This window comes from Saccostrea cucullata, unplaced genomic scaffold (assembly GCF_032062105.1).
Source record: "Saccostrea cucullata isolate Sc308-1 unplaced genomic scaffold, CSIRO_AGI_Scuc_v1 ctg135, whole genome shotgun sequence".
Classification (NCBI taxonomy): Eukaryota; Metazoa; Mollusca; class Bivalvia; order Ostreida; family Ostreidae; genus Saccostrea; species Saccostrea cuccullata.
The window spans coordinates 613-13,086 of record NW_026933790.1 but is presented as its reverse complement, the minus strand read 5'-3'; the positions used below and the strand labels follow the sequence as shown (position 1 = coordinate 13,086).

General features: G+C 32.2%; 1 protein-coding gene across 1 annotated transcript in view; it reads right to left on the bottom strand.

The window, feature by feature from the left end:
• LOC134239345 (inositol polyphosphate-4-phosphatase type I A-like) overlaps nt 1–12,252 on the bottom strand; it is a 42,772-nt gene extending 30,520 nt beyond the window's left edge. The window contains exons 1-8 of the mRNA XM_062721507.1: nt 12,050–12,252; nt 10,632–10,702; nt 10,223–10,310; nt 9,770–9,979; nt 9,622–9,660; nt 9,109–9,227; nt 8,648–8,764; nt 6,620–6,699 (exon numbers count right to left, since the gene is read on the bottom strand). Coding sequence (XP_062577491.1) covers nt 6,620–6,699; nt 8,648–8,764; nt 9,109–9,227; nt 9,622–9,660; nt 9,770–9,979; nt 10,223–10,310; nt 10,632–10,702; nt 12,050–12,161 — 836 coding nt within the window. The 5' untranslated portion in view covers nt 12,162–12,252. The remainder of the gene's footprint in view (nt 1–6,619; nt 6,700–8,647; nt 8,765–9,108; nt 9,228–9,621; nt 9,661–9,769; nt 9,980–10,222; nt 10,311–10,631; nt 10,703–12,049) is intronic.
• Nucleotides 12,253–12,474: the final 222 nt, after the last annotated feature.

Genomic DNA, 12,474 nt, shown 5'->3' with positions numbered 1-12,474 from the left:
TATTCACCATAAACTATCAGAATGGGGGAACTGAGGAAATTAATGCAGCACTGGTTCTGTGTGAGTTTAGATGTACTAATGGATCTCCGTTCCACCGGGTTATTCAGTCTGATAGAAGTGAGGCAGAACTACTGAACTCGACCACAGATACTGCTTATAAAGGCATACTTTTGACTACAGAGCAGTCTATTTTACTTTGCATTAACATTTCCTTAACCTACAGAAATGGCATGTTTATTGCTGTAGAGGCAAAATAACACACTTCTATCATAAATATAGCTAGTAAGATCCATTAGCAAGCACTACATCTTAATACAGGTATGACTCCAATACTTTATTTGACACTACTACGGAAATATACAATCTCTATGAAGATCAATCTCAGTTGCTTTATTTAAATATGAATTCATGTGTGTACACAAAATAAGAAATGTGAAATTGATTGTTGGTTGTTAGTTTCAGATGTAAGTTTGTATTATTATAGACATCCCCTCCTGAGGTTGTTGGAGAGACTGTGAGAAAACAATGTGTCAGGGGAACACAAGGTAACAGCAAAATCACACCAATTATCTACAGCGGAAATAATCCCAAAACCCACAGCAATTAAAGCTAGAAAAGTGACAGAAATAGGTACAACTTTACCGTTCAGAGGACACAGGAATCCCCATGTTGTGTAGGAAATCACTCTCACTGTGTTTATATACAAAGAAATATAGTTATTGTGTCTTTGTTCAAAGCATTCTGTCAGCTAGCATTCAAAAAATATCCCCATATTGTTGACAAGCGTGATACTATGTCCCAAAATAAATGGCAAAGTATTTTATAAATGGCCCATATTGAGGAACTTTATTCTTCAGCTTATCTTTAGCAATGGAATAAATTTAACTGGACATTTAAATCATGAACTGAGGTTTAACTTTATTATTCATTGTGACTGTGTCATAACTACCTATCCATTTACCTATTTAAATCCATTCATATGAATATGCATGCATTATTGTATAAATTCTTCTCTTACTCTCTCTCCCATCTTATTTTAAACATATTAAATACCTGCCTCTGTATTCATACTCTGCACTATATAAAACAACCCCCTCAATGGGAAGCCCTCAATTATGAATTTTTACAGTCAAACCTCATTGTCTTGAACTGGGACCAGGAATAAACTTAAAGATAGCTAAGGGTTAGAGATATCGAGTCAGAGTAAAATACTTCAGAAACAACATGGTTAAAAGACTTCCTTCTCACTTCCACATGTACATCCATGGTATTTGAGATATCTGTTTCAGATACCGAAGTTCAACAGTACAATAATTATCGGGGCTACTGTAATTCATCAGCTCTATTTATTAATTTCTTTCTGATAGTTTTTCAATCAAAAATGTTCAAACGAGCATTTACTGCATACAGGGAAATAAGTTTTACCCCATTTGATTTTTGCTTTTCTTGCATAAATGGCAAGAACTCAAAAAAAGACATCATTATCTTAATTGTTACTTGAATTATTCCAAGTTTCCAATTAGCATTTCATGCCCTGGCATACTCTACAAATTAAGTGAACAATGATTCCTCAAATATTCCAAAACAATACATAAAATAATGTTAAAATGAATTACTACATACCACATATTATACAGAAAATCTCTGAATGACACTTCATATATTTCTTACAAACAGTAAGAATCCATGTATTTATTCATTATGTTCAATTGTTTATAGACCTGAGAGGTAAGACTGTAAGTAATATAGAAGTGTATGATAATATACGTTTCCACCCCTACGCATACATCAGAGGAAATCCTGCTCTCCATTGTTCAATCTGCAGTCATGACCTATATAAGATGATAGGATGTTTCTATTATAGAATATGGGATAAGATGTGAAAAACAATGTGTCTGAATATTACTTAGCACATTTGATGCCTATATTTTCACACCAGGATATTTTTTTTAATTTGTCAGTAGAATAGCATCCAGCATATGATTAGCTTCTACAATTCATCAACTTAGAAGTTCTTATAAAGATCTGTCTTTTTTTATTTAGTTGAAGCATAAGTTTATTTCCATAAAGCATGTCTCATGTCCTGTCTAAAAGAGCTGACAGCCCCACATCAACAATTTAAACCTCATGACTATATTTATGCTACAGTTTTTCCAAAGTATGTCAAATTTCTAAGTCAAGAAAAAAGTAAAAAAAATATCTGCACCAAAAGGGAAGGTCTTATCTCAAGAAATATATATACATGTGAAGTATGAAACCATATAGCATAAACTAAAAAGTTAGCATGATTAAGGTTTGGTAAAATTTTGCAAAAGGCCAGCTAGACTCGAAGGTCAAAAGGTCAAATATGTTGGTTACCTACTAAGGAACAAATCAAAAGTTATGGGGAAGGTTTTTTTTTTGCAACAATAGTTTTTTGGGACACAACAAAAACTATGTGTCAACCAATCTTGGATTATAGGAGAATAAAACATCTGGGGGTATGCAATATCTTATATACCCCCCCCCCCCCTTTTACAATGAAAGTCTGATAGATGTATGCTTCATTCTAATTGGCTGAAACAGAAATCTCAATAGCTTGCTTAGTTTTGTCAAAATATTAAGAAATTTATCTTTAAAAATTATGTAAATGCATAAATTAAGGCTTTACATGTACAATAAAACACACACAAAGTTTCTTGAAAACATGTACTGCAATTTCATTGGCTGAAACTTGAAATGACCAAATCTTTCCTTGTTATCATAAAACATTTAGTTGAAACATGGCATTATTTCTCAAATAAGACAGCAATATTTGTCCTGCCTCCAAGACCATAAACTGAGAACAGACTTGAGTCAAAATTTTGATTTTTAATATCTTGAGTTTTATTTGATGTATTTGCATAAAAAGTTGCTATTTTGTTAAACATTTAAAATCAAATACTGGTAGTAAATGATACAAATTTGTTTGATTATTGAAATCTTTTTTATAAGTTACATTGGTTTGACATTTTGATTTAAGTCTGTTCTCAGCTTATGGTCTTGGAGCCTGGTTTGTAATTTTGGGATAACAAAAGGTACTTAGTATTTTATAACTATGCTGCTGATTACCGCTGAAAAAATTTAGTCTTTATATATTAAATAATTTATGTACTCAAAGATAATGTTTTACAAGTTCAAGAATTAAATTTTTTAATGAATTTTAATAGTTTTCTTTTTATCGTATGTGTGCATCACTTGCTTTTTTAATGATTTAAAATCAAAAATAGATGTTATTTTAAAAACAAAATATTGACTGAAACCAGAATAAAACACCGGAGTTTTGATTTTAAATTGTCAATCAATTCTGGCAGAAAGTTGTTCCGACTTATAAGCGGGTCATTGGCAAATCCCTCCAAAATATCTCCTAAAAATACAACTGACTTAGAAATGAGCTTATACAGTGACACCCTTCATTATAACTAATATTTTGTACTGAGTAACCCTTAAAAAAATGTAAGTCTAACTTCCACAGAGTACAAGTACTGGGCACTTAACAACCTATGTGTCACTTATTACCATTAAATGCATTAAAGTGTTGTTCATTACGTAAGCCAGACATTCAGCAATAAAACATGAATGAAATGTTCAGAAGATGTTTAAAGTTTTTAAAAGTACAGGCCATGGCTTCTAATGTTTATCAAAATACAGAATTCATTAACCCATTTTTCCATAAAAAATCTTTGACCTATTTCAACTGTTTCACAAATCAAAATACAAAACAAACATCAATAAAGAGAATGGACATGTATATTTCAATATGTCTGTAATCTTATTTGAGATGAATAATACGCCTGTAGGATGATTCTGAACCTTTTTTGTTACTCTTTTGATGGAGATGTTGCATGCCAGGCCCGAGTTTATCAGACTGACTGTCACGTTAGTAGACACTAAGAATGAATTAGCAGCCAGTCCACACACAACTACTGCATCACCAGAGATCAATACAGATTAACAGTTCCACTGTATGGACTGGTTAGGGGCTCTGTTTAACAGCCGTGACCAGCAGGAAATAAAAAAAGATTCCCATCTATTTACCAGACTTATATTACTTTTTTGTGAAAGCTATGGTCTTGTATGTTGATTGTTACTTGTTTTTATTTTTCCCATTTGCCACATAACACATTGTTCCTATAGAAATATATTATACAAAATAAATAGACATGACTCATACCGTATAAGTGGAAATTTTAGCAAGACGCAAATTTAGGGATTTGTCCTTTAAGACTGGTATTTCATTTTTAGCGTGATGTAATTTCAGCAATTTAAAAATGCACACTAAACAATCTATTACAAATAAAATGCAATTAATTTTTAGCGCTATTAAATTTTAGCAATCTCGGTACCCACCCTAATAATGCCAAAATTAAATCCTCGCTAAAAATTCTGCTTATACGGTATTCATATAAAAATGTGTACTCATGAAATTGTTTGTGAAAGCTTAAGATTGACATGTTTAACAAGTTTAATTCATAATTCACCTCAAAATTAGAGCAAATTCCAGTTTACCATGTAAATGTCTTGATTACTGCACTAAATGCATTGACTTTCAAATTTTATTCCTAAAACCAGTTTCAATTCATAACTATAAATTCAGAATCCACATTTGGCAAACTCTTGAAAACTTATCTGACTAAAAGCAGAGGAATCAGATGAGGAAATTCAGTAAATGCCAATTATAATGAAGTACTAATAACAAGAAATTGGGATTCATAGTAAGCTTGATTGGTTTTATCATTACAAAATGATAATAATGCAAAACTTTATGGAATAAAAATTACTTTGCTATAAATGTGAATTGGCTATAAACTTGTTTGCTGTAACCATACAAAGTACACGCATCGTCCCCTGGTACCCTCTGTATCCAAGTTACCTTTTCTTTACATTAATTGTATGCTACCTTCAAGATCACAGATTTACATTTATACATGATAGTACCATTTGTTTATATATATATAAATATATTTGTGTGTAAATTATTATTTTTGTATGCATGGATATGTGTAACAATAAGTGTATGTTTATAATATATACTATACATACATATATTTGTATATAAATTATTATTTTTGTATGCATGGATTTGTGTAACAGTAAGTGTATGTTTGTGTATGTGGGTATGCATATGTCAAATATCTATTGAACTAACTCCAAGAGATTAGTTTGCATTAAGTTTATAATTATATGCTAAGTACTTATTAATTGAAATTACTATTTCTGTTAATACTTAAATGATTTTTTTTTTTTGAATGACCATCTTCAATACTTAGGGTACAGGTTTGCCAGACTGGCTGTGTAGAGGTATCATCCCCTGGTGCCCTTTGTATTCAAGATGCACTAGTTTTATATTAGAGTACTGCCATTACTACAAGATTTTTTCTTTTTTTTTTTTAATTTACCTTATATCTATCATTTTTATTTAATTGTGTTTTCTTTTATCATTCTATGGTTTCTATGCTTTTGATCCATTGTGGTGATGCACTTCTCAATGTCAAACTTAATCACTAGTCATGTTACATTATCCTTAATATAGAATTGTAATCAATGTTATCATTTTGTAATAATTGTTCATGCCCCCCGTGGGCCCTTGATTGGTGAATAAACATAATATATTGTACCAGGGCTGTTTGTTATTATCTTAGTCACATTAAAACTTCATGACAAAAAAGTGTTATCATAAGTACAGACCTGCCTACCCTTTTCATTGCAAGGGTGTAATTTCAGTACATTTTTGGGTGGAATTTCAGATGTAAAAGCGTAATCAATCATGTCCTATTTTTTTTACTATAATACTTTTTTTCGAAACAACTGAAATTGTACATTACTAAACAAAGCTGGTATAAACCTTTCTTAATTTTCCGAATCATCTGTTGGCAAAAAAGTGTTGTAAAATTCCAGTATCCTATATCAAACTCAATTCAACCATACACCTTTCATGGAGCATTCGATCAATTTGTATCAAATCACTTAATTGAAGGCTTGTGTTTGAATGTTAAAACAGATCGTACATTATAACATTGTGTTTTATCTTTTTTACACTCACATTTCTCTATCTTGTGCTAAGCAATGTTAAAATAAACTTAATTGAGCATAAAACGTTTTTCAATATTGTTTAATACATGTAGTTAACGTAAGTAGTGCCTTCTCGTCTTCTTCCGAATCTTCGCCATACCAGTTTACATGTAACTACTAGTTATATTATGTACATTATCGAACTAGTCCTCTTTGAATTACTTTTATAAGAACTTCTCATTTCATTTCTCTAAATTTAGACGTTCATAATGGAATTTTAACCAAATTATCAAAAGCGTAAAATTAATATAAGTGGCGTAATAGCGTAATTTTGTGGTAAAAAGTTGAAGAAATACGCCAAAAGTGAAAGGGTAGGCAGGTCTGTAAGTAACATATGACTGATTTTCTAATAACCCCAAAAGAAAAAAATCCATGCTTATAAATGTACAATGTATGGACAAGAAAATTTCAAGTCATTTTCACATGGGCCAAAATTTGATGTGAAAATACATGTATAAGACTTCTGTCTCAATCTACCCTCAGCAAATATGGATTAAGTCTTGTTAATAATCATAAATATGTTACTTACAATAGCCTGAGTGTTGTTTTCATATCTACACTCATCAAAACGTCTTGTAAAGTGAAAATGGCATGGCCTAATTGGGACATCTATAAACACAAAAACAACTTCATGAATATATAATAATGAAATTTGGCAATTCTTGACATTAATTTCAAGTGAAGAAATAAAATTAGATCATTTGGGAGGTCTGTGTTTTCTCAATCCTAATTCAATAATATGTATGGAAGGAGGGACAAAAAAACACAGCATATCCTATTACAAAAAGTCCAGAGGTAGCTTTGTCAGAAAATTATCATCTAAAGTATCCCTTTGGGTAATCAGCTATGTAGATGTACACTCACCCTAAATTCAATAAATTCAATGAAAAATGGTGACTGAAGAATATGTGGACAAAAATGTGATAATGCTCTCAAGAGAGAATACCAATAGTAGAACTGGGATGAAGTAATCCTTAATACTGTATACCTGCATCTCTGACTCCAGAAAATCAGTCTTTTAATTTCTTTTTCATGTCTTCACTCTACGTTATATGAAGCAGAAATATAGATTTACTGGGCACAACTGATTGTAAATTGTTGTTAATGCTCCTTAGTGAAGCATAAAAACCAGAAAATGGATAGGTCTAAAAGTTTATCCCAGCATTTATGATTAGAATAAAAATGTGGCCAACAGATGATGTGAGCTTGGTGAAGGCAAAAGATTAGTAAAATCTGCTTGTTTTTTATTTCCTCCAGAGATATAGATGTCTTGGGGCTAACAAGGGAAGGATTTACATGTATCTCTAATCTAGAATATATTTTTGATTTATATTTACTTTGTTGAACAACAACTGACACATAAAATATACATATATATACAGCCCTAGCAGTGTAAATTGGAGAAACACATGTACTTCTCTTACCTTACCTAAAAAAGTAGGGCTATTTACAACAGTTATAAGGAATGTTTCTTGTGAAATTAGTACAAAAATATGTTAGAAACACATGGTTATGGTATTGTTTTGAGATATCGATTTGAAAAACACAGGGAAATAAATCGAGATGTAGCACACTATTTGTGCACTGAAATATACTTTTTTCAATGGGTGGCACTGTAGCTCTTCAGTCTGTCAATATTTTTTTTGAAGAGCTACAGTTCTGCAGCTATGACATCAATATTTTTTTGATACAGCGTGATACTTACCGTGCCTGTTAGCCTCTCTTTGACGTTATACACCGTGATACTTACAGTGCCTGTCAGCCTCTCTTTGACGTGATACACTGTGATATTTACAGTGTCTGTTAGCCTCTCTTTGACATGATACTTACAGTGCCTTTTAGCCTCTCTTTGATACGATACACCGTGATACTTACAGTGCCTTTTAGCCTCTCTTTGACATGATACTCACAGTGCCTGTTAGCCTCTTTTTGACGTGATACACTGTGATACATAAAGTGCCTTTTAGCCACTCTTTGACGTGATACACTGTGATACATAAAAAGCCTTTTAGCCTCTCTTTGACGTGATACACCGTGATACTTACAGTGCCTTTTAGCCACTCTTTGACGTGATACACTGTGATATTTACAGTGTCTGTTAGCCTCTCTTTGACATGATACTTACAGTGCCTTTTAGCCTCTCTTTGATACGATACACCGTGATACTTACAGTGCCTTTTAGCCTCTCTTTGACATGATACTTACAGTGCCTGTTAGCCTCTCTTTGACGTGATACACTGTGATACATAAAGTGCCACTCTTTGACGTGATACACTGTGATACATAAAAAGCCTTTTAGCCTCTCTTTGATACGATACACCGTTATACTTACAGTGCCTTTTAGCCTCTCTTTGACGTGATACACCGTGATACTTACAGTGCCTTTTAGCCACTCTTTGACGTGATACACTGTGATACATAAAAAGCCTTTTAGCCTCTCTTTGATACGATACACCGTGATACTTACAATGCCTTTTAGCCTCTCTTTGCCATGATACACCATGATACTTATAATGCTTGTTAGCCTATCTATGACGTGATACACCATGATACCTACAGTGCCTGTTAGCCTCTCTTTGACATGATACACAGTGATCTTCACACGCATAGTCGTATCAACTCCATCCTTGTCCCCAAATCCAATCGTCTTCAGAAATTGGGGCTTATTATTGGCCTGGTAAAACAAATATAAGACCCTCATAAAAAAAAGTGGAGTGTTTCAAGGATCATAAAAAATCTAGAATATGAAGAATAAGATTGTTTTAAAATTGGATTTATCTCTCATAAAAATCTTGAAAGAAAGTATGTATGTTAGTCTAATTCACATTGAAAGGAACAGTGTATATTATGATTATTATCATTAGGAAGTAATGATCACAGATCAAAGCATTGCTTTTATTTATAGTCGTCACAAATACTTTATGTAGTTGTAAAATGTAGTTGTAAATGTTTTCACAATTTATGGAATTATAAGGTACATTAAGATAATTGTGATAAAATTACTGTGTATATACTTACTTCTACAACCTCTGTATTGCTGTGCTGGATCCAGGTCTGCTGGGGTGGCACTATTGTACTCAGCACAATAAAGGGATTGGGAGGCTGTCCACTGATGTCATTGGGTAGGTCCGTACAGGCTAATGTACAATAATATGAAAAAAAGTCATCAATGGGCATATATGTAAAGGCTTCTATATAATAACAAAAAAAAATATCGATGGGCAGATCATACAGGCTGAGGTGTAATACAAGTAATACAAATTGTCATCAATGAGCATTTTGCATTGGCTCTTGGATAAATAAACATCAAAGATATTGAAAATTAGACCATACAGGCTAGGGCATAACAAAAGTAATAGGGAAAAAAATCATTAGATTTGTACAAGTAAATGTATTAAAAGAGATTGGTACTGTCTGATGTCCAATGTATTAGGAAACTGGTACCTGCTAATGTTTTATATTAATTTATGTAGTCAACTGCCCTTTTAGTGGCACATGTAATAATAAGGATTTCATTCAAAGACGACTTACAAAGGCAGATCTCCAGAGCAGGGTCGTCATTAGCATTGCCTGTAAATTAAATTTATAAACAAACATAATCATCTTAACTGTATTCCATCTCACTTAATATGGCAATGAATGAAAATTTCAGCAACATCATGATGACTTGTAACAGTACCTGACTGGGTTTCAAACTCCATGCCAAATTCTGTGGGTGGGGGTTGAGTGATGGGGTCCCTCCCGGTTTTGGCCTGAATCTGTTCTCGTAGACTCTGGAGCTGCATCTTCAGGCACTCATAGCTGGCTGTGTGGATCTTCTGGATCCAATCATCCCTCTCTTCTTCTGAGGCCGCCTGGAACTTATATGTGTGCTCCTCTCCCTCATAAACTAAGAGTCAAAGATGTTTATTTATAATAGAGAAAAAGACAATAATACACAGGTAACAAAGTGGTATTAGAAAAAATATGGATTCGTTGATGAATGTTTATGTGGAGAACTACTTTAACCTATTCTATCATAAGTAATCTTTCTAGTTCATTGATCACCTGTTTTGTGGTTTGACACAATCACAATAAAAAAAATGGAATTCAACAGTACACAGTAATTCAGTGTCACCACACAATAGATTACCTAAAAGAAATCCAAAGTCTACAGATGCCAGGTCCAATTCTACGGTACATCTCTCTATAACCAGAACTCCAACAGGGGGTTCACTGGACTAAAAATACAGAATAAATCTATAATACACTATAACAGACTACTGTAAACCAACTAGTATTCACAACATCCTTTATTTCCAATTTGTCACATTGAATTCCATAAAACCTGTGCCTAGGGAAACAATAAATACAAATACTCAGGTAGATTATTGGTTTGCAACAAGAAATATTCACTATGTACAGGAATAAAACTTGATTTACAATTGAAAATTGTCTTTGACCCATTCATCATGTTAATAAATACGATATCTAATAAAATTCCTATCTACAAATTTATCTTTGACTCATAAAAACTAAGATATATCTGATAAAATCCTCACCACAGATTTGTCTTTGTCTTTGAAATAAAATAGCAGGTTTCCTTTCAATCTCAGATATCGCTTCTGATATTCTACGGAAGAAAAGACATAATTAGTGTGTCTGCCTTTTTCCAGCAATTTCTATATAATCAAATAAAATTCTGTATTACAAGATATAGATTAGGCCAAAAAAAATAATAGTCTTGTTTCCTGCTACCAGCCTGAAAAAAATAGGGTAGGTAGGTCGGAAAATTATTTTAGTTTTTTATTTTATTTTTTTCCAATGGTATTTGTTGGATATGAACTATTACAAACCAAATTAAACATGCTCAATATTATCGTTTAAAATAAGTAGTGTTTCATGCAAGTCCAAATTTAAAACATATATATTTCATGAAATACCACTTGAATGTATATTTTTTTCACTTCTGGAACATGAAATTTTCGATTTTCTCTCAAAAACTAAATAAAAACTTTAGGGTCGGGTGCAAAAAAATAGGGTAGGTCGGGTAGCAGGAAACAAGACTATTTTTATTTTTGGCCTTAAGAAAAACTTCTCTTTAAGAAATATTACATATACCACCTTGTATTCAGAAAATAAAATCCTTTTGAAAAATAGAAAAAAGTACAGCCAATCCTTGCTAAAACACACTGGGCCCGAGAAAAACTTTGAGATAATTAAGATACTGAAGGTATAATACTTAAATATCAAGCAGTTGGGACTTGAAAATTACTTCAACTGCATATATTGAGAAGTTCAAATGTATTTCAATTCATAAGTACATTTATTGACAAGAATCAATGAATTTTACACTCAATTTTGTACTTTAAATAAATCCATTTACATAAATAAAATTCCAGCATGACTAATTATTTTAAATCATGTATTCCCAGGAGTCTGCAATATGAACATCAAATGAATACAGTACTATTGTAGTATGTGACACTAAGTACAAAGCTATAATCTATTGATTTTGGTACATAACAAATCACATATGTCATATTAACTCTATATAAATTAAGTCTGGAAGGAATTGTACTTTCAACAACTGTATACCACGGGTATTAGAAAGAAAAAGTTACTAGTTAGACATTTTATTTACTCTTAGCAGTGAACTCAGACAATATTTAAATCTGGGCCAAAAGGATAATTCTGAAAGAAATGTTACACAGAACTTTATTAAAGGAAAACACTTTCAACAAAAGCTTGAAAGTTTCCGAAATGACATATACATGTAATTTTGAACTGTTCTCTAATTTTTTGGAAAAATTCATCACATTTTCCAGCTTCAAAATTCTGAATTCAAAAAGTTTAATGAATGAAATAAGACTTATCAGTTTTTCTTCTGTATAATTTCTGTATAATGAATGTTACTCTGAGCTCTACCTTTGTACACAGCATTTGTTGTCTATGTGCAAAACTATCATAGTATTCCTACCTTCTCCTTTCTTAAACAACCCATCCAACTTGTCCTTCATCAACAGAGGTCCCTCTTTGTCAAATGATCCTTCGTGAGCCAGATGAACCAATTCTTTATTGTTAAACCTCATGATGGTACCAGTACCAGGGTTTGGATAGAACTTCAGAATTTACATGCTCACATCACCTGTGATAAATTTTAATAAAAACATAAATACCCAAATATTACAAAGTTTATGAAAAAGGTTAAAGTTGGTTAAAATTCAGTTAAGGTTTACACAAATAGGTCAAAAGATAAGTCAATGAACAGGTATAAAATGCTGACACCAAAAGAAGGATCTTGTCACAAGGAATTCACTTGTGGAATATGTCCATGATGACTGAAGCAGACAATAATGAATATTTCTGTCAGCTTATCTCTCTTATCCACTGTTCTAGAGCTAG